The 21,110-nt window shown below is 36.5% G+C and overlaps 2 protein-coding genes across 5 annotated transcripts in view; one reads left to right on the top strand and one right to left on the bottom strand.

Moving 5' to 3' along the window:
• The first annotated feature begins 166 nt into the window (after positions 1–166).
• Positions 167–21,110, top strand: part of CCPG1 (cell cycle progression 1) — a 25,276-nt gene continuing 4,332 nt past the window's right edge. The window contains exons 1-10 of one of the 3 annotated variants that reach the window (XM_015639110.2): positions 167–188; positions 4,092–4,163; positions 8,055–8,169; positions 8,547–8,626; positions 8,817–9,024; positions 9,995–10,090; positions 13,050–13,304; positions 16,243–16,364; positions 17,241–18,649; positions 19,815–19,900. In XM_015639110.2, the coding sequence (XP_015494596.1) occupies positions 4,104–4,163; positions 8,055–8,169; positions 8,547–8,626; positions 8,817–9,024; positions 9,995–10,090; positions 13,050–13,304; positions 16,243–16,364; positions 17,241–18,649; positions 19,815–19,900 (2,431 nt within the window). In that variant the 5' untranslated portion in view covers positions 167–188; positions 4,092–4,103. Of the gene's footprint in view, positions 189–4,091; positions 4,164–8,054; positions 8,170–8,546; positions 8,627–8,816; positions 9,025–9,994; positions 10,091–13,049; positions 13,305–16,242; positions 16,365–17,240; positions 18,650–19,814; positions 20,575–21,110 lie in introns of those variants that run through there. The other 2 variants (XM_015639109.2, XM_015639111.2) reach the window with 2 other exon arrangements.
• The window catches only part of PIGB (phosphatidylinositol glycan anchor biosynthesis class B), an 8,635-nt gene continuing 8,067 nt past the window's right edge, over positions 20,543–21,110 (bottom strand). For both annotated transcript variants that reach the window (XM_015639114.2, XM_015639112.3), the window contains one exon: positions 20,543–21,033. In XM_015639114.2, coding sequence (XP_015494600.1) covers positions 20,902–21,033 — 132 coding nt within the window. In that variant the 3' untranslated portion in view covers positions 20,543–20,901. The remainder of the gene's footprint in view (positions 21,034–21,110) is intronic.

Genomic DNA, 21,110 nt, shown 5'->3' on the forward strand with positions numbered 1-21,110 from the left:
TCCAGGGGCGAGCGGGCTCCGGGCGGTGGGCACCGCCGTGCCGGCCCCGGCCCTGGGCTCTGGTGTTTGCCAACTTCCTTCTCTGTCATCATCTGCCGCTGCCTCGCCGGCTGATGCAAGGTGCTCTGTTTCATAAACAGTGTCCTGGCGCTTTAAGTGCGCTGGCGCCGAGCCGCGCTCTGGTTCAGGTGCGTTCCAGGAACACCTGCGCGGGACAGGGACAGGGACTGAGCAGGGAATGCCCAACCTTGCTAGAGTCTGGCTTGTAGAAGCCACGTTTGTCTTTCCTTCATAACAAGGATATATTCTGTATTCAGTATGTGTTGCTAAATATATTCTTAGAGAAGAGTGTTACTTAGGGGGGGAAATTACCACTTAGTAGAAATAAGAAACTTCCATGAGCACTCTGAAGTGTAATAGCACTGAACCTGTTTTTATTTCTGTTGTGCAACAAAGAATCCACTGTAGAAGAGAACTGAGAGTTTTTACTTGGAATGACAGCACAGCGAACTCTGCAAAACACATTCATATTCCTCTTGGTGCCCATTACTCATCTTTGTTAATGCTTATTGAAGGTTATTTTTTTTCAGTCTAGGAAATCCTTTTTTTAGATGATGGAGCTTAAGGGTTTATTTACACTGGAGTGGTTCTTTTTAAGACTGGTGTTTATTATGCTTCACAATGGATAAATAGGGTGTGGGATCTCGGATTTATTTTTATATACATATCTAGGATAACTTGGTATTGTGTTGTCAACAATACATATGGCTGTAAGCTTTTACACCTTATGCTTCTGGCTTACATTTCACTAAAGATAAGAAAATAGTTTGCACTTTTGAATTCCTGCCCCCCCCCCCGCCAATACATACAAACTGAATCTAAATGTAACAAGTCTTCAATTTGTCCAGATAGAAATTAGGCAGGTGATGTCAGAAGAGGCAATGAAGATATGTAGTGAGCATACAAAACCAGTTCACAATGGGATGTGGTTTTGGTTGGGTTTTTCTCCCCAGTCTTTCCTTCTGGCTTGGCCTGGCGTAGAGGACATGTGTAACACTGTAGGGTATCCTCCAGTTATCCCTGCTGTTATTGGACTAGAATCCATTAGTGTCATCTTGATTCGTTAGGAAGTTTAAACACTTGATGTCTTTCTAATTCCGCTCAAAGCTATCTTTTTTTAAAAAGTTGCATTCAGGAAGAGGCAGCATTTCCAGCCCTTTTAGGCTGGTTGGAAAAGTACTGGTTCTTAGTGGGTCTTTGTCATTTGGAGAGAACCAAACGGGAGAAGATTTTGTGAGTGGGTCAGTTTAGCCATTGGGTTCAAATTAGTCTTCTGGTTTTCAGTGTACTTAAGGGATTGAATTTGGCCTCGGATTTAGTTATGATTATGTACGTTTTATTAATCTGTGACAGAAATAAGCTGTTTAGCTGATGATTGAAGTTTAAGAACACTGTACCCAGGTAATTTTTTTATTAAAGCTTTTAGGTCATTTTGATCTTTTAGATTTAAGTAAGTAATAAAATGCTTTAATTTTGGTAACTGTTTTACATGTGTATGTTTGCTGAATGTACCTGTAGGAATACATTTACCCTAGAGATGCCCTTCAGTCTGATGCCAAGCTATCTATCTATTGTAATTTGGCTAAATTTGGCAGTTCTAACCATAAACCTTAGTGTTCTTCTAATTATTATTTTTTTTAAAAATCCATTATTTTTCTTAATATTAAAAGCTTTTCTATTTTGGTGATTTGTCACCTGTATGCAGCTAAATATGCACTATTAGTGTAATATTCTGGTTGAATACAAATAAATAACTTTTAACTCAAGGCCATTTATCAAGACAAGCAAGTAACAGAAAATGATGATTGTTTGTCTGCTTGTTTCTCTGTCTGTTTTTTAAATATATTTTGATGATGCCAGTACCCATGTGGGTCCTGAAGCTTTTGTTTGGGATGGGAAGACAGATGTTTAAGTGGAGCCCAAAGTCATGGTTGTATGTTCAGAACAGAAGATGCATTTGGGTTTCTGCAGTGCTCAGTTACCTGTTAGTGTGTTTTGTAGCTGGGGAGGGAGAGCAGGATGGTGTTTCTGTTGTGTTAGCCAGCGTAAGATGCTGAGTTAGCTGGAGGAAGAGAGATGTTGCAATGTCCAGCACAGAGTCTGCTGTTACAATTTGGTCTTTCAAAATCTGTAGATGCACTTGTATCAAACTGTACTGGTGCCCTGAAGCTGTCTTTTAAAAGTTCACTTCAGATTTTGCAAGGTAGCCAGTGATGTTTCTGACAGATGAGTTCTGGTGCTGGGAGTTACCTTCCTGTGAAAGGAATGCTGCTGCTACTGGATGCCAGGTCAAATTTCGAGTAATTAATGACAGCAAGTAGATGTTGTCACATGTAGATTCTAGAACTCAGTCTTTGTCATTTGGGCATTTGTTATTTTGATGATTGAAGAAGTATGATTTAAAAATAAAAAATTGATCCTTGTATGCAGTGTGATTTAAAAAACCCAAACAACTCAAATCAAAATAGATTTCTTTCCACCCCCTCCCAACCTGACATTCCCTGGTTGAGATTCCAGGAAAAGCACTAATGAAGGAAGAAAAGTATCTACAGGAAAATGACAACCGTATTCAAAGTAGGACTTGATAAAAAAAAAATAGAAATTCAGTTTCTCTCTACATTTCATACTTAAGTTGATTGTTAGTGAATATTTGTGCTTAAACTGTTGCTGCAATTGTCACCATTGCCTTTTTTTTTTTTTTTTTACAGAGGAACTGTAAATATATTAGTTAAAGTTGATGAGAAAATAATTTTACCTTAGAAAAACATGCAATAGCTACCATAATGCAGAGATATGAGACACATGTTTACTGTGTTTTGTGAGAAAGCTAAATGGAATTTAAAGTTTTATGTTTTGTTTTGCCAATTTCTAGTCACACTGGTGTACTTAGATGTTCTCATTCAAAGTTTTGTGTATATTTTCTGAGTTGAGAAACTTGAAGACAGGATTGATAATAAAGTAGAGAGTAAATAGAGTTAAACACATAGATTCCTTCCTTTGTGTTCTTACTGGAATTAACTAAGAGTGGGAAATGAAGCAGGTGTCTGAAATTCTTTGATAAGAGCTTTATTGAACCATGGTTTCTTTGGCTGTTTTATTATGTTGATACATGATACAACAGGCAATTGATTGGAAATTGTTCAGTTTTGGGAAGATTTTTTCCACCAAGATCATTCCATAGTAAATTTTATATAATAACTTGATATATTTTTATTTCAAGGAAGAAGAAATACATTAAACTTCTTTATAAAGTCTTTTTGCTAATTAAGGACTTGAAAAGTTGATCTGTATATGCTACAATAATGAATACGCTGTGTTCATGGTAAATTCCTGTTAAAAGGGAGAAAAGATAAACAGGCAGCATCTGCTGGATTGTTGTCTTCTAAAAATGGCTACCTGTCATCCAGTAATATTGTTGAAAAATATATATATACTTTGGGTTATTTTCATTCTGTTTTTGTAGTTGCCAGATACTCTCTCAATTTTCCTCAGAATCAGTGTATTTGAGAGTACTTGAAAATAGTGAAAGGAACAGGAAACATTGTTTTTGCCCACTAGCTGAGGAAAATTAATTCCAGGAGATCCCAATCTGTTTCTTCTCAAAAAATCTCATAATGTTTTTCTTGAATAAACTGTAGTTTCTGTGCATGTAACAAAACAGAAATTATTTCATGTACTGAGTTATGTCTTAAAATTTGCCTATAGCATCACTGTTTAACTTTGATTATTAATTTATTGACTAGCCTCATGTGTGTGTGCCTATCTAGTCTAAGAGGTTTTTTGCTGGCCGAAATATGCACTTACCTAGCAAAGCTATATTTGCTCCAAGTATAAAGAAGATAATAGGAAATAAGTACAGAATAATTTTATTTTGTTTCTCCCCCCCTCCCCAATTCTAGAATAACAATTTGTGTGTTTGTATACTGTTCTGAAACATCATCATTTCTATTCTTCTGTTTTTGGGTTTTTTTTTCAATAGTGCAGTGAAATTATGTGTCTTACATATTAAAAGAGTCTACTTTTACCTGCAGCGTGCTTTGAAGATGTCTGAAAATTCCAGTGATAGTGATTCATCTTGTGGCTGGACTGTCATCAATCACGAGGTACCCAGTTTCACAATAATAAAGTTCTGTCAGTTTAAGGCTATCTATATGCAGTAAAATATTATTTCAGCTTAGTAATCTTGGTTTGGTGTGGATCTTGCATACCAGCAGAGAATATAGAAGAGAAATTTATTAGTAAATCATAAAACTACTATTTAAAAAAGGTATACTTTAAATATAGTTGATATAAATTTTAATATTGAAAATAATTTATTTTTTCTGCAAAGGTTTTACTTTGAAGAGCTGGTAGAATTTCAGTGGCATGCATTCTTCTGTTCCATCCTGTCTGAAAACATTAGCATTCTGTGTAACTTGTCTGTTGTTGCTAATATATTTCTTCTTTTCCTGATAAATCTGTACCCTCACCAAAACAAAGTTGCAAATACTGGGCAGTAAAAAGATCTTGTACAGAAAGGAATGATTCCATGATTTCCCTGAGTTTTTTCTACCACTAAGGTATCTGATCCTAATTTCAACAGTGGCTGTTCAGGAACAGTTCTCTGTCCTTACATAGTTTTCCTTACAGAAAATAAGGGTAGGGACAAGTGTATATTCCATGACTATAATGGGGCAGGTGTCTGGATCTGATGTCGATTTCAAAGTTTGCATTGTGTGAATGAAATCAATGCTGCAGTGGAGTCTGGAGAGCAGGAGTCTTATGTCAGGGTCAGCACTTAGGTTTGATCAAATGACTGCACTGACTGTGGTGATTGAAACAGTGCCTTCAATACCTGCTCAGGTGTAGACACATGAATGTAGATAGAAGTGTGTTTTATCTTCCTTTCCCACAGTGGACAAGATGGGCCTGAGTTGCTCAGAACCTCTGAGAAGCCCTTCCTGGTAGAATGGATATCCAATATCCTTTCCTCCTTCAGTCCTGAGGATTTTTCTGTCTCTTCAGATCTTGGCTGATGTGTGCATGTAGGATGGGTGGGTTGGTTTTGCTTGTTTGGTTTGGTTCTTAAGTATTTAACATTGTCTTGTAAACTGAGGAGGCCGTTGAGCCAGAATCCTCAGGACAGATGTGTTGACAGTTTTCCTGGAATGACACTTCCCTATTGCCTGCATCTACTTGTTGCCTGCCCCAATTTCAGGGCAAAAAATTTCAAGGAGTTGTATGTGAGATTTTCATTCAGAGGAGGAAAGTAGGAAAAAATGGCTGAAGATCATGTATGGTGATCAACTGTCCTTTGTCCTTCACTCCACATTCCCTTGTTTTGCAGATTATAATGAAAAGGGGTAACTTGGAACCAAGCTATTACAAACATGTGATGGCATTCATGTTTTGACACTTCCATGTCACAAGTTATACAGTTTGAAGTTTATAAATATTGGGCCATGCTTTCATTTCTGTTGACAGCAAAGTGGTATTTAAGAGATGGTTAAAACTTCTTTTCCTTGTTTTGGGCTGGGTGACAGATTGGGAATCTTGTCGCCAAAAGAAACATAAAACTCGTGCACTCCATTCCTCAAGGCCAAGTGGCCTATGAGAGTGCACAGCCTGCTGGACTCACAGAGTTCAGATAAAAATGAAAGGATTTAGAGGTTGAGTTCAGCAGTTGGGTTATTCAGCTGTGAAGTGCAGACTTTATTTTCATTCTTGGGATGGTTATTTTACACTGTAACTGCAAATGAATTATGCAGTCTAAATAAGTTAACATAACACAAGATTGTAGGATGGCTGGGATTTGTTTAACCAAAGCAGAACAGATTTCTGTGACATGGAGATTTTGTGTTCTCAGTTATTCATCCCTGACTGAGTGAAATAAAAATGGGGAAACACTGGTGTTTGAGAGCTGTCATAATTAGCATTCTTCTGGTAGGACAGCTTTGAATCTGAGCATGAAGAAAGTAGAATGGATGGGATGGCCAGGTACCCTTCATACAGCTGTTACCCAGGGAGGGGGCACATGGACTTCTGTATACTGCAGTGAATTGATTTGGATATTTAGGGCAGGGGTAGAACTATGGGTTAGATACATTTGGAGTACTGCAGTATTATTTTCTCACATACTGTTGTGACCTGTATTGATGATGACACAGTGGAATCTGTTTCTGGATATGTTTTGCAGTGAGTTGAGGTGCAAGAAGTGGCTGTTGTCCAGGCTATGGCTGCAGGGAACTGGCAGCTGTGTGTGCTGGACTGAGTGTGAGCTTTGGAGAGAGAAGTGGTGCTGTGCATTGTTGGACTGCTCCTAAGAAAGGACTTGCTAATTTTGTGTGGGAGGGTAGGGAGGTGACAATCTCTTTTTTTTGGCCTCTTTGCTATTGCTGAAATGGAAGAGTGGTGAAGGTCCAGCATTAGATGAAGTGTATCAGAGAGTACATGCATTCACACCTGACTCTGTTTTTAAGAAAAGTATGGCTTACCACGTACTCAGCTAGCCCATTTTCTTGGGTTTTTAGCTAAAACTGTAATCTGTCTTAAGCAATACTCCTGATGTTTTTCTTCTTGTAGAGCCTGGGAAAACTGAAATATTGTTATTCCTCTTATTCACAAATTAAGAAATGAATGTAGTGGTTCTGTCACACCAGAGAATAATTGTCACATAATAAACCTGTATACCCATCTGTAAAACCCAACCAACCCCAAAACCCCAAATTCGTATTTTGTTTCCTGAGATTTCATTCAGATTATAGTAAATTGTAAATTAGAGGTGAATTTCTGCATTTGATGCATTTTGATGCAAAACACATCAAATCGAAGTTGTGATACTTATGTAGGCAAAAGAAAAAAGATACTAAGTATTTAAAAAAGATACAAAGTGTAACAGTTTAGCAAAACAGTTAATTTTTGAAGCCTTTTAAAAAGAAACATAACTTTGTAACATGATTATGGAATGTATCTTATGCAATTCTTTCTGAGGTATCTAATCTTCCTGAAGTAGTCTCCATAAAAACAAAAGCATACATGTTTTCTTGAGTCTGAAATGAGACATCCAGGGAAACTGATCTGGAAGTATTGCTGCTACTGTAATTTCACACCTGCTGTTGCAAAAATAACTATCTCTGTTTACAAAAACAGCACAACTTATTTATGGATCAGAGTCACTTAGTATTTTTCGGTTCTGTTTTGCATGTTTGTAGTTTGCTAATAGCCTTACTGGTGTCTCATCAGTACTTTTAAACAAAAAATACAATATAAAGATTAAATATTTGGAATTGTCAAGCATATTGCTTGCCTTGAGTGCCCTGCAGTGTCCTGCTGTTCTTTATTTGCAGTTCCTGTTGTTCTCTGGTGTTGCTGAGTGGCAGCTGACTAATAACGAAGGCTTCTTTCTGGATTAAAGACAGAAATCCAATATAGAGTTTGTATAAATATTTGTTTTTGAGGTGTCAGAGACGTACTGTATACGCAGCCTTTCAAAATTTCTGGCAGGAATTGAGATGAAGTTACACATAGTTTTTCCTGGTAGTAGTATTTGTTAGAATTCAACGTTGGTATGCTTGAGAGTTCTGGTTTTGGGAGGGTGTGTGTGTTTGTGTACAGTAGATGGACCTGCGAGTAAGAATCAGATCCCCTATTCAAAACCTTCTGTTTCTCTAAATTCCATTTAATAAATGGGTCTAATAAAGACAATAAAAATAGTTATTTAAAATACTTGGGGTAGTTGTTAATTAATGCCTAAATTGCTGTCATTTCTCCCACTAGAACTGACCTCATCTAACTTTTTTTAACCTCAGTTATGAGTATTGCACACTAACACTTGTTTCAGCCTAGTTAATTACTTGGTATTTCACTGGCTTTTCTTTGCTCAAAGCTGTCTTCAGTTTTAAAGGCTCAGTTTTTCTGTTTCTGGTTTTATTAGTAATATTCTGTTTTCTTTGTAACCCTTTCTTCCTACTTTACTGGAAATCCCAATAACTGTAATGTCCATTTAAACTCTTCAGGGTTCTGACATAGAGACAGTGACCTCAGAAAATGGAAGCACAAATGATAACCATGAGTTTGTTTCAGAAGAATATGTTTCTTTGCAAGAAGAGGAGCAAGCAATTGATTTGCAAGGTAAGATATTAAAAGAGGAGCAGTTTCATTAAATAGGTCAGTATTTGTTGTAGCATTGACACAAAATTAGTCTTTTCAATAGGTTTTTGTGTATTTTGTGGACCTCTGTCAGGGTATTTACTTCACCAGTGCTATAGAAAATATTCAATCATGAGTTTTATACAAGTATTTTTTCCTGAAATATGTGAAATTAACGTCTTTCATTTTGTCCATTTAGTTGTGTAATAGATCAAATAATTTGGAAGGAACCATCAATGCTTATACTCCTAAAAAATTACATTGTGACACTTTTTTAATATTATGTGGGCATAATATGTCGTTGCTGCTTTTAATCCCATATTTGTTTGCTTATTTATTTCCTCTTTTTATTCATATAGCTCAGTGCAACAATGATGAAGAGATCCCAGCAGTAGATAATACTCTATCTGGTTTTGAGGAAACTCAGACAGTTCCAGAGGTAAATTACATTACAGATTACATTACTCAGAAGCTTCTGTAAGCCCCATCTCAATGGCAAGAAATGTTTTGAAGGCATTAAAGACACACATTTTTCCTTTCCTAAAATTCCAACAATTCTTATTTTCTGGTTTTTTTTTATTACTTTGTTTTATGTGTCTCAATAATTCTCACATTGTCCCTTTCCCTAGGGAAGTAAAGAAAAAGTTCCTGATGATGTGTCCTGCATTGGAGCTATTAGTGATGATTCTGACATTGTTACACTTGAAGCTCCAAAACCTGAAGAAACGCAGAGTCAGGAGGAAGCTCCAGCTGATGGTGAAGAAGCTCAGAGTTCAGAGGATTTTAACATGGGTTCCTCCTCTAGCAGTCAATATGCATTTTCCCATGTAGAAACTGGTAAGAGCAGTACAGTCCTAAGTAGCTGTGTGCAAAAATGTTACCAGGAAAAAAGTTCAAACCAATCTTTGGTCAGGGAACCCACTTTTTGTGGGAGAGGAAAGTATATATATTTTCTTGAGTATATATCCAAGTATTTGCAATCTCTATAAAAACTCTAGATGCCCTCTACAATTCTGTATAAATGTATGTCTGCTATCTTTTTATTTGAAAACAATCTCTCTCATTAAGTATTCACTGTTTTAAACAGCAAGTTAATTTGTAGCATATCTTGGAGAATTAAATGACTTTTAGTTCACAGAATAATTGTAGGTTTTCTCTTGGCAATATTTTGGGCTTTATATAGAGTTAGCATAAATGACTAGCAAGTGGGAGATGATTTTTGGTGCCATGAGGAGTAAGCACTATGACTACAGAAACTTTGTACCACCCTCATAGCTATGTAGCATATATTTAGATATTTAAGATACTCCCCATGCTTGGCTGAAATAGTGCATTATAATCAGGAGGAAGGAGATGAATAATTGTCCAGTGAAGAAGAACAAACAAAATCCCAACAAATACAAGCAAAAAACTTTGTTGTGTTGCTCTTCTCTAGTTCTCTAATCTTCCTCTATAATACTTTTTGGCTCTATGACACCTTTGTATTGCTGATTTTTATCTTTCAAATTAAGTTTATTTTACAAGCAGGATTTTACCTAATTTTTTTTTTAAGATAAAATTGTTTTATCTTAGAGTAGGATTCAACATCATTAAGTGTTTGTGTACCTGTATAGTATCAACTGGAAACAGAAAGTGACAGCTTAGCATCTAATTATAACCAGTGAAGATTTGTAACAGAGCTGTGGCCTTCTTTAAGTCTTCTGGGAATCTGACTTAAAAATTAAGATTTAGTTGACTTTGTTTTTTCTTTTGGGGATGAGTTCTAAAAGTGCCTTTCTTTTCCCCCCTATGTTTTTGTACACCAAAGTCAGTTGGCTGGAGAAGCTGTGGAAGATTCCTGATTGTGTAAGGGGATGGGGAAATGAGGTGAAAGAGCATGTATCTCGCAGTCTTCCTTTCCAAGGTGGTGTGATTAAATGTGATCAGCTTGTGCAAAGCTGATTGCTTATGGCTTGCATGGAGTGTTCTTACCATTTTTGATAGCAATCTGACTTGATCTTGTAGTAGTCATATTCTAGACAGATGCTGAAAGCCAATCCTCACTGAAGAACTTGGCTAAGCTGTCAGTGTCTTATGTGCTTCTTTAAAAAGATGTTAACCTTGCATGTAGGTTTGGAGCAGACACAGTAAGGTTTGTAATATATTTTAATGTGTGTGTTTGATTGTTTAAATGGATAGCTCTTGTTGGATTCCAAGCCTAGATGTGCCTGGCAAAAATAATTTCTTCCTTCTAACTTAAGATGATTTCAGCATGGCCTTTAGTGCTGTGCATTCAATTGATCAGGTATTGCAGAAAATGTCGAGAGTACTTTTGCAATTATTTTAAATGCCAATGTTTTAGCAGTGGCAAAAAGTGACAACAGAAATCTTTGCTATCCACTTCCTGTTGAGTGTTCTTTTGTGTTGAAAAAAGATGAGCCTCAGATTCTTCCTTATGTAGATACTAAAGTGTTCTACAAGGATTTTTCTGCCACTTCTTTTTGCAAACCAGTTCCTATTTAGGCTGTCTTCATCATGCAAACAGATATGTTTTAATAACATTGCTTCATGAATGACATTCAGCCAGCAGAAGTACCCATATGCTGCAGTCAACTGTATCTGAGCTGTCTGTATCTGTGCAGAAATGTCAATTGACCTAATCTGATTTCTGGTGTAGATATGACACTTCAAAATCACAGTAGAAACTAAGAATTAGAACTGCTATTGTGGTCACACTTTGTTTCCTTTGTAGTCCTTTCCATCCTGATACTGTTAGAGCAATTTGTATTGAGCTCTTACAGCAGCTGTAAGGCAGTGTCATTCTTGCCTGAAAGTGTGATTGCTGTTGACAATTTGCCAGTAAGTGCTTATGAATGGCTTTAAGTGTCTCACAGCATTTTTCTTTCTGATTTTTTTGTTTTCCTTTCTTATTCTTTGCTGTCCAGTGTATGTCCAAGAATTTTCTCATTTGGCTAGAAGCAGCTTGTTCCTTAACCACTTTTGTATTCCATGTGTGTAAGCTTCTTTGGTTGTTGAAGAACCCTAAAAACCCCACAGATGAGCAAGAATAATACCTCTTACTAAGTCTACCCTGTATATTTCTCTATAATGTCTGACCTCTGCATTCTAGGTGCATTCTGAATGTTTTCCTTTGTTTTCCAGGACTGGGAAGTATGCACCTGCTTAAATGACTGATTATAAAGTAGCGTCCTTCTCTACTAAACTACATAAATTAATTTAAGTGTCTGCATGTCTGAGTCACTGTTTAAGTGATTTGTCTTTATTGACAAGTCTGCTTGGTTGGTCTGATTTGACTGATATAGTAAAATAGAGTTTTTTATTAAGGGAGGAAATTGTCTTTCATAGTCTGTCATGTTGCTTGTCCATGGACTTAGAAATGAGAAGTGTTCCAGATACTAATTGGTGATCTTTTCTGGGCTTGATGCATTCACTTCTATTAAGCTGTAATTTATTTTGAATGAAGACTCTTAAGTAGTAATGCATTTTATAGATAATAGGTAACACTGCTCAGCGTTTTGTTTGCTCAGTGATGTGTGCATGGCTTTGCTCAAACAAATGATTTTTCAGTTGTGAACTGTTCAAGGACAGTCTCTCTATATTTGTATTTTTACATTTTGAGTAATGGTGTTTGATATGAGAATGAACAGCCACATTTCTAGGAGGGGCATTAGCATTGTGTGATTGTGAGTGGCAAAATTAGAGTCCAAGCTGGAGCACTTGGTCATGGCTGGAGACTTCACTGGTCCCATTGAGTTTATTCCAGACATGTGAATTGAAAGCTACTTTTCCACCCTACTTCTGCTTCCCCGTGATATTTACCTTGCACATGAAAGTTACACTTTTAAAGGAGGGAGATTAAATGATAATTATTTACATACTGAATTATATAAATCTATTTATAGTATATGCAGCAAACATTTGTACAAATGGGAACAAGCAATTACAGCTCTGATATTTTCCTGGTTAGAATATGTGGATTTTGGGCTATTGGAACATGAACATACAGAGGGTATAATTAACATGATTTTGCAAAAATTCTATAAAAGGTATTTTTTAAGGTTAGAATTTGTTCTTGTCTCAAATCTTGTCCAATTTACAAAAATTTTAGTCAGGTAATAGAAGAGTGTTGGGAAAGAACAAACAGAAAAGTAATTCAGTGGTTTTTATCCTGTGCAGTAGTGGTTGAAAATTGCTTTTTTGAAAGGTAGGTAAAGATTTTAACAGATAGTATATGGTAGTTATTAAAACTAAACAAAATTGCATGTTTAAATAAATTTGTATCTTGATTTTGAGTATTTCTAATAGCTAAATTAATGAAACTTTAATGTAATTTTGTCTGAAGTTAAATGCAGATCACAGAATGAAATTTTTTGAGAGTATGTAACAAAACCATGTCTGTCTTCTAGGAGGCCTTCTTTTATCAAGCCTTTATATTGCTCCTTCATTATTAATTATTTCAGTTTTAATAGCTGCAACAGAAGGAAAACTGAATTCTTAGTCTTTCTACCTCATAAGAATTTGGGGTAGTACATGTGGGTGCTTTAGGAGGCAGGATTGACTGAAACACTTCATAATGAGTTAAATGGTAAGATATGGGGAAGTGCCATACAGCTTTTTACTGATGATTTCTTGATTCTCTATCATTTAGCTTTAAAAAATTAATTTTTATCGTTAGAGAGCACGCATTACTTGCAGAATTTCCAGCACAAACAATATCATTAGAATTTTGATTTTGTTTTATTAATGTACTCAAAGAGAAACGCCAAATCTATTTTGCATAAATATTATGGCTCTTGATACTCAGTTTGCTCTTTAACACAATATTTAATGCATTTTAACCACCGCTATATGGTGCTTTTCAGTTTTTTCATCTCAGGCCAGCCCTGAGGAGTCGAGCAGTGATGAAACCAGCAGCCAGGGCAGCCCCGCAGTGCGCAAGCGGCGCCCGAGGAAGCGCGGGGTGTCGAGCTCGGAGCCCGAGGGGTCGGCACCGGCAGAGCCCGAGGCGGAGCCACCCCGGGAGGAGCAGCACAAGCGCCAGTTCAGCAGTGGCCTGAACAGATGCATCATCCTGGCGCTGGTGATCGCCATCAGCATGGGCTTCGGACACTTCTACGGTGAGTTCAGGGGGAGCAGCACACGCAGGCTCCACATCTTGCAGCAGATGTGTTTTATTGTGACTGATGGTTCTCGTTCTCTGCTAACAGCCTAAACCTAAAAGTGAGAGAAAGCATCTGCTGCTGTATTGGTAATACAGAGATGTCCTTCAGCAGCACCACTGCATGCAATATACACTACTTTGTATAGTAGTGTGATGAATAGTAAATTTTCCTGAGTAACTCTAATTTCATATGAAAATATTCCTTTCTGGAAAGAAATGTGATTCATTTGGAGATGGGGGATATCATTCTCTTTGGACTTGGTGTTGACTAATTGTTTGGAATTTAGTTTTTGGCACTTCTTTTGAGATTTGTATTAGTTTTTCACTTGATCCCAATTTTTTTTATTCTTAGGTAAACCTGAAGGTAAGAGCCTTGAGTGATGTACTGTGGATGCTGTGCTTGCATTCAGATTTACTTTCTAAACCATGTGTGTATGTGTACACACACATCCATATATGTATGCATACTTACATTATGAAAATAAAACAAAAAATCAAGTCTCAGGAATTGCTGGTGTATGTGGAATTATAGGAACAGCTAATTCAATCATACAAACATGTTTTATGTAGCAGGTATAGCAGGTAGTAGTAACTGGTTTGAAAACTGATTGGTGAACCATGCTAGGGGCATAGAGGAGCACGATGACCAGACCAGTCTGTGATACTGCTTGTGGTAGGAACTTGAGATTTCAGTTGTTAGTCATTTCATGGTGTTTAGTTTGCTGTTAATGACAAATACTGTCCTTTCAAAGAACTTGGAGATCTATAGATTAAAAATACACTTTGAATGTGGACTCAGGGTAACACATTTTTTAAGGAATTTACTTGTTCATGCATTGAATCTGTACTACTAAGTAAAATTGTCATCACTGATGACAGTGATAGCAGCATTTTCAGCAGAAAGAAAGCAACTCTGTGTGGCTTCAGTTTTGCTTCTTCAGGTGAAAGTTCTTCATGGTTACATGATAACTCATCTTTCTACCACTAGAAAGGAAGTGAAGTCCTGCTTCTATCTTCCTGTTTTTAGGTTTGTTTTTTTTTTTTTTTTCCAACACAAGCTTGCAGAGAGAAGTCCATCTCCCTAGAGGACTACTTTGTATTTTTGTGGTTCAGCTTGGAATGAATGTTTCCCACAGCACTCTTCTAATGTTAGGCTAATTATCACATAAGAGGATTGGAAAGGGTGACTTTTTATAATATCACTTTTCTTGAGTCAATACGAGGATAGTGTTTTCCTTTTTGCTCTTTAAGACTTTTAGAAATGTAGAAGGAAACTAGGGTTAGATTAGTAACTGTATCCTAATCAGTACTAAACTGAGTTAACTGGCTTTATGATGCTCTAGGAAGGAGAATTGAAGGAGGGCAAACTTTTCAGGTAACAAATGAAGCTTAAATTAGCTAGAAAGTCCTTGCCAGAAAAATGTCCCGTTATGGACATTCAGATATTTAACTTTTTTCTTTAACCAGAAACTGCAAGGGGAACTATAGCTATAATGCTAGGGATTTGGATTGGTTACTTAATGAACTGAAGGATACTGTGATTTAGAGTACCAGCTGGAAACACAAGCTAATAACTTAGGAATGGCACCTCAATATGTTCATTTTCAGTGTTGCTAAATGTAATTTTTGCTTACTGTTCCTAAATCAAGATTTTTTGATAAGGAGAGAAAGAGAGCTTTAAGAGTTTTTCTGTAATTCAGGTACTACCTAACATGAACCCTTTACACTAAATGATGATTTTTCAGATGCAGGCTTTAGATTGTTAGGATCTATGGACTTCCTCAAAAGTATCTATAAAGGTTAAATATTAATACCAAATTTTTGTCAGTATACTTAAATTCACTTATGAAGGGATCTGTACTCCTTCTAAGAAGTGTTTACTAGGACTTTGCAGACTTAAAATCATTGCTGTAAAAATGTTGCCTTCACTTAGCTGAATTGAACTATTATAGTTCAACTTGGTTTAATATAACAGTCTGTTTTCAAGGTCACACTTGACAATAGATAAAAATAAAGAGATAATTCCTAGTGGAAGTGTACTTACAGTATTCTGTTTAACAATACGTCTTCCCCTCTCTTTAAATACAGAAACAGAGCTCTGAATATGCTGCATTGGTTTTGAAAGAAATACCTAAAAATTGCTGTTGCCTTCCTCTCTAGAGTCAATTCAAGAGAATCTTAAAAGCAAATATGTAAAATCTACATCAGTGTTAGGATTTAGAGAATATGTGTTAGGTAAAGAAGTACCAGTCAAGAAGTTGTTCTTGAGAAAAAATTTGGCTAGTACAGCAAAGATACTTTTTATGAAAGCCAGGGTGTCTCAGGCTTTGTCTGACAACTGAAAAACAGGACAATTGCTTACTCTGCAGCCTACTGCAGGGCCTGCAATACTTGCTGCTTTGTGAACAGTGTGTAATAATTGTATTTTTGCATGAAAATTTAAAAAATACTGTGCTAATACCGTCTTATTCATGTAATTCAATTAACAGTGAAGGTTGTAGTTGTGAAGTGGATAATGCATGGACCAATAATCTCCCTTTTATCCTGGTTGACTTGCATGTTACTAAAAAAATTACAGCGAAGTCACAAATATTCTTTCCAGCATAACTTTTGTTGATTTGGATCTAACTTATTTCTATGTAGTGTTCCAAAATTCCTTTATTTGTTTTTAATGAAAAAACAGTGTAGAAACAAATCTTTGGGTCTGAGAAATTATTTATCATTGAAAAAACCAAATTTCGCTACAGCTAAACACTGTAAGAACAGGGCTGAAATGGCAAGGTGGGAATGCTGTTGAATTTGCAGAGGGGATGAGGATGATGTTTAGGTTCCTCTGTTCCTCTAGCTGCTTACTCTGAGTCAGTCTATCAAAAGAAACCTTTTTATCTTTGTAGGTACAGTGCAGATCCAGAAACAGCAGCAGCTGGTGACAAAGACACGTGAATTAAAAGATATGAAAGATGACCTTTACCAGTGCCAACAAGAGCAAGGAGATCAAGTGCACCACAAAGTGGGGGTAGGTGTGAGCTTAGCTGGCAGACATTGCATTATTCTGTCATTATATGTTTATATGACACAAAGTGTAATTTCTCATACAGATCCATTAAATTTTTGTCTTTAGTAAGTTCTTTCTGACAACTTTCCCCTGAATTCTTGACAAAGATTTATGTTGATTGAATTTGCTCTCGGAATGTGTTTAAACAATACTGGGTTTTATGTCTGTAGTCTAGGAGTTATCTGGACACAGAGACTGTTTCCCTGTGATGCAATGCCATGTTCTTTAATGAGGACAGCTGAAGTAGAAAATGCTTGTAAAAACATGTTAAACCTACAGATTTTGTACATAATTCAGTATGTTCTAGAGCTTGTCAATGATGCTAACAGACTGGGGAGCTCCTTTTGTGTCAGTATACAGTTACACAAATAGGTATTTTCAGCAACAGATTTGGTTCAAAATCAGTTTGTGAATTTCTACCCCCCCAGCTAAATGTCTTTGCTTCTGCTATTTTATTTTTGTAAACTGTAAATCCAGTTTGCTGAACATAAATCAACAGCAAACATGCACATTTTGATTTCCTTTTAAAATGTTAGAGTTCATGTACCAAAATGAGTATCCTTTAGCTAGTTAAACCAATACAAGTGAGGGGTGATGACCTCTGGCTGGCTGGGGGAGTTTCTCACATGGTCTTCGTTGCCAAGAAAGTGTGTGATAAACAAACCCAACTGAGATAAACAAACCAGCTCTATTTTTGCATCTTGCTGCGCATGTTTCACTGCATCCAAAATGACAAGTAAGCTCTGTTTGGGCTGCCTTTGTTTTTCATCTTTCTAGCTAAAATTGTAACAATTCTCATTGTAGTATTTCTGCTTGTTTCCTTTTTGTTTCTTTTAGTCACTCAAGGGAGACCTTGCCACATGTTTGACCTTTACTGAGGTGGAGAAGAAATCCTTTGATTCTCAAAGAAAAAGTCTTGCTGCAGAAAATCAGCACTTAAGAGAATCTCTAGAGAAGGAAGAAAAAGCTTTGGCCTCACTTCAGGAAGAATTAAGGAAGCTAAGACAACAAATTAGAAACTTAGAAGATAAAGGTAGTAGCACTGAATCTATTGTAATAGAAAATCAGAAACTAAGGGAGCATTTGGAAGAGGAAAAGCAAAGGAACAGCAATTTTCTCAGGCAAAAGGAAACACTCTTTGCAGAGGCGCAGATGTTAAGGCGAGAACTGGACAAAGAACGTCATGTTACAGAAGCTCTGAAAAAAGAACTAGAACAGTTAAGTTCTCGTCAAACACCTGACAGTGCTAATGATGATGATGAGGCATTAAGAGAAAATCAAGAAATAGAAACTCTACGAGGAAGACTGGTAGAACTAGAAAAAAAGCTAAACTTTGAGCAACAACGCTCTGACTTATGGGAGAAGCTGTATGTTGAAGCAAAAGACCAATCTGAAAAACAAGAAATTAATGAAAATGGACAAAAGAAAGGTGCTAAAGGGCAAAGTAAGAGTAGAAAGAAATCAAAGGAGACATTTTTTGGTTCAGTTAAAGAAACTTTTGATGCTATGAAAAATTCCACAAAAGAGTTTGTAAGGCACCATAAAGAAAAGATTAAGCAGGCTAAAGAAGCAGTGAAAGAAAACTTGAAAAAATTCTCTGATTCTGTAAAGTCTACATTCAGACACTTCAAAGATACCACAAAAAACATCTTTGATGAAAAAGAGAAGTCATCAAGTGATAAAAGATACGAAGCAAACAAGAAAGCTCGAACTTTTTACCGAGACCACAACTCCTACGAGAATCTGAAGCACATGCATTACAGGGGACCTCACATGCCAAAAGAATCCAGAAATGGCAGAAAACATCATTTTACAACATTTGAAAAAGATTCAGATTCCCAGAAATGTCTCAATGATCATCTGTGTAATAGAAAACAGCAGTTTGCCCTAAAGGGCTGCTCTGGTATTTTTGAATGTGCTCATCAAGAATTCATTAGTCTCTTTAACAGAGTTTCAGATCCCATCAGGGTGGATGAATTTAATCGGCTAATGAGAAAGTATTTGCAACAAGTTGTACATAACTTTCATCACTGGAGAGAACTAGAAAATTTCATCAATAAGTTTTTTCATAATGGATTGTTTATACATGACCAGATGCTGTTCACTGATTTTGTTAATGATGTCAAGGATTACCTGGAAGATATGAAGGAATACCAAAATAATAATGAAAAGGTTTTTGAGGATTTGGACAAATACGTCTACAGATACTACTTCCATTATGATAATTCACCCCAGTATGGACCCAGGTTTGTTTCCATGTTTCCTGAACTTGATAACACAAAGAAGTGGTTTTTGTAAAGACAACCAATGTCCTTACTGTAATGAATGGTCTTTGAGCAGGTATGTGTATTTATGTGTGTGTGTGTATGCATACACACACATATGCCAGAAGGCTTTCTGAAGGACTTAGCAGAAATATTAGATTATGTTATATAAAGTGTATTGTAGCCCCTTATATAAATTTGGTATGTGTACATAGCACAATCTGATGTTTCTGCTGGGTTTCTTAGAAAACTGTAACTGCCAGTAGGATTTCTTTAGACTGAACAGCTCTAATGCTGGTCTGGTGGAATAAGTAACTGTCTTGGAGCATTAACTAGGCCTTCCTTGTTGTCCTTTGCTGAATGAGGCTTTTGAGTGTATCTGAGGTGTCTCCAAGTCCTGTTCTGGCAGATACATTTCACCACCCTCTTGCAGATTAATGTAATTCTGGGTTAGTTTGTATGCCCAGAGCTCATCCCATAGCAGGCTTTGGTTCACATCCTGACCCTGACTAAATTTTGTTCATATTTACTCACAATGGCCCTTGGTGTCAATTGTTTCTTACATTCCTTTCTTGGATATAAAGGTGTTCTTAGGGCTTTACAGATTTACACTTGTATTATTTATCATTTCATGTACTTTATAGCAGCTGGAAGTCTGAATTATTACCTACTTTGGGGTTGCTAAGTATTACGTGAAGTAGCACTTCCTCCTATTGAAAGCTGAACCATGAGGGTGATAGTCCTATTATCATTACCCAGTTAATGTGGTTTTGACAAACACATGAGGTTTATGGTTTTATTTATAGTCCATCTTCCTAAATTATTATCAAATTATTTTAAAATTAAATACCTAATTTGTGAGAATTTCAGTTTGCAGAAAAACAATTCCAAATTCTTTTACTGATACTGTTATACAGAAGCTTGTGATATCAGCTGCATTTTTATTTTTAGAAAGCATTTCTTTTATATATACCATCTTATTGATGATTAAAACAAAATGCCTCCCCCATTTTTCTTACAAGCTAAAAGACTACTTACTACTAATTTTGTTTTCAATGAACTTCAGCATGTTAAAAGCTGTACTTGAAAATGTAATTGTGTTTCAAAATGCTTTTAGTAGTAATAAGCTTTTGTTTACTCCTTGCAGTCGACCTAAAAGACCTTTTACACAAACTGAAAATTCCAGACATGAAAAACAAGCTCAGAAGTACCAACACCGTAATAAAAGAGAAGGTAAATGGCATAAACATGGTCGCACTAATGGAAGACACATGGCAAATCTTGAAATAGAGTTGGGGCAACTACCCTTTGATCCAAAATATTGAGTAATTTATTGTAAAAATTAAGATTAAAATTCACGTACTATCTGCAAACTAATTGTTTTTCAACAAAGCAGCAAGTTGCAAGGTTTTTTCCTGAATAATTTGATTTTTACACATTTTTGTTAACAGGCAGAAGTCAGTCTTTCTAATTTGCATATTCTGTACCGTTGCTTTAGCTGTTCTTTGGAAGTAAAGATAATTTGGGTGCCAGCAGTATTGTTGCAGAAACTAGGCATGCCATGACCTGTGTATGAAAAAAGGCTTAATTGCATTCCATTAGTGTAGTTAAAGCTTGAGCCATGCATAATGTACCAACTACTAACTCTAATGTTTGATATACTAACTTCATCTCGTCCTTCAAAAAAATAGGTCAACATCGTGGTAATGTATTTGTTAGTGTTCTGTAACTTTATATTTGCTTCCTGTCTTTGGGGGGGTTCAAGAGCCTGTTGAATTGTGAAGAATTTGCTGTGCTGCATTCTAATCAGCGTACTGATTTAAACACTTGAAATGTCTTGCATATCTGCATATTGTAGAAGAAAAATAAAAGACATTGTGGGTAAAAGTCTTTATTTATAAAAGAAATTTAGCATAGCTGTACAGTTCTGTATGTACAGTCTTGTCTGTATTCTATTGCTTAAGTATTCATAGGGTAACTTTGGTCTTCCCAATGTGTTGTTAGGTAGGTCAGCAACCCCTGCCCTACTGCTACTGCAGCTGCCTTCAGGAGGAGGTTTATGTGTTTGCAGGCAGCCTCTGGCTGCCTCATGGGACTTCCTATTTGACTTCCCCAGTTCAGACTCACTGCTCTCCTTTCTGCAGTACAAGATCACAGCACAGCTACTGCTATAGTACAGTAGCTTTTGCTATGCAAAACTGATCTTATTAGGTCCAAGGTCTAGGCACTGATCTTCAGGGATAATTCATTTCAGTTTTTCTCCTGTAGATGGAGATGTGGCTTCCAACTCGTCCTTGAGGTACATGAGTATGAAAGACAGTGGCTGTTTTCTCATAGCCCCTCAAAGCTAGAAATGATGATATTTCCTGTAAATGAACATACATTAATTTCCACAGTAATAAAGCACAGCTGGGAGCATAAGAATAGTGTTCCAAAGTCTCCT

This window comes from Parus major, chromosome 10 (genome assembly GCF_001522545.3).
Source record: "Parus major isolate Abel chromosome 10, Parus_major1.1, whole genome shotgun sequence".
NCBI classification, from domain to species: domain Eukaryota; kingdom Metazoa; phylum Chordata; class Aves; order Passeriformes; family Paridae; genus Parus; species Parus major.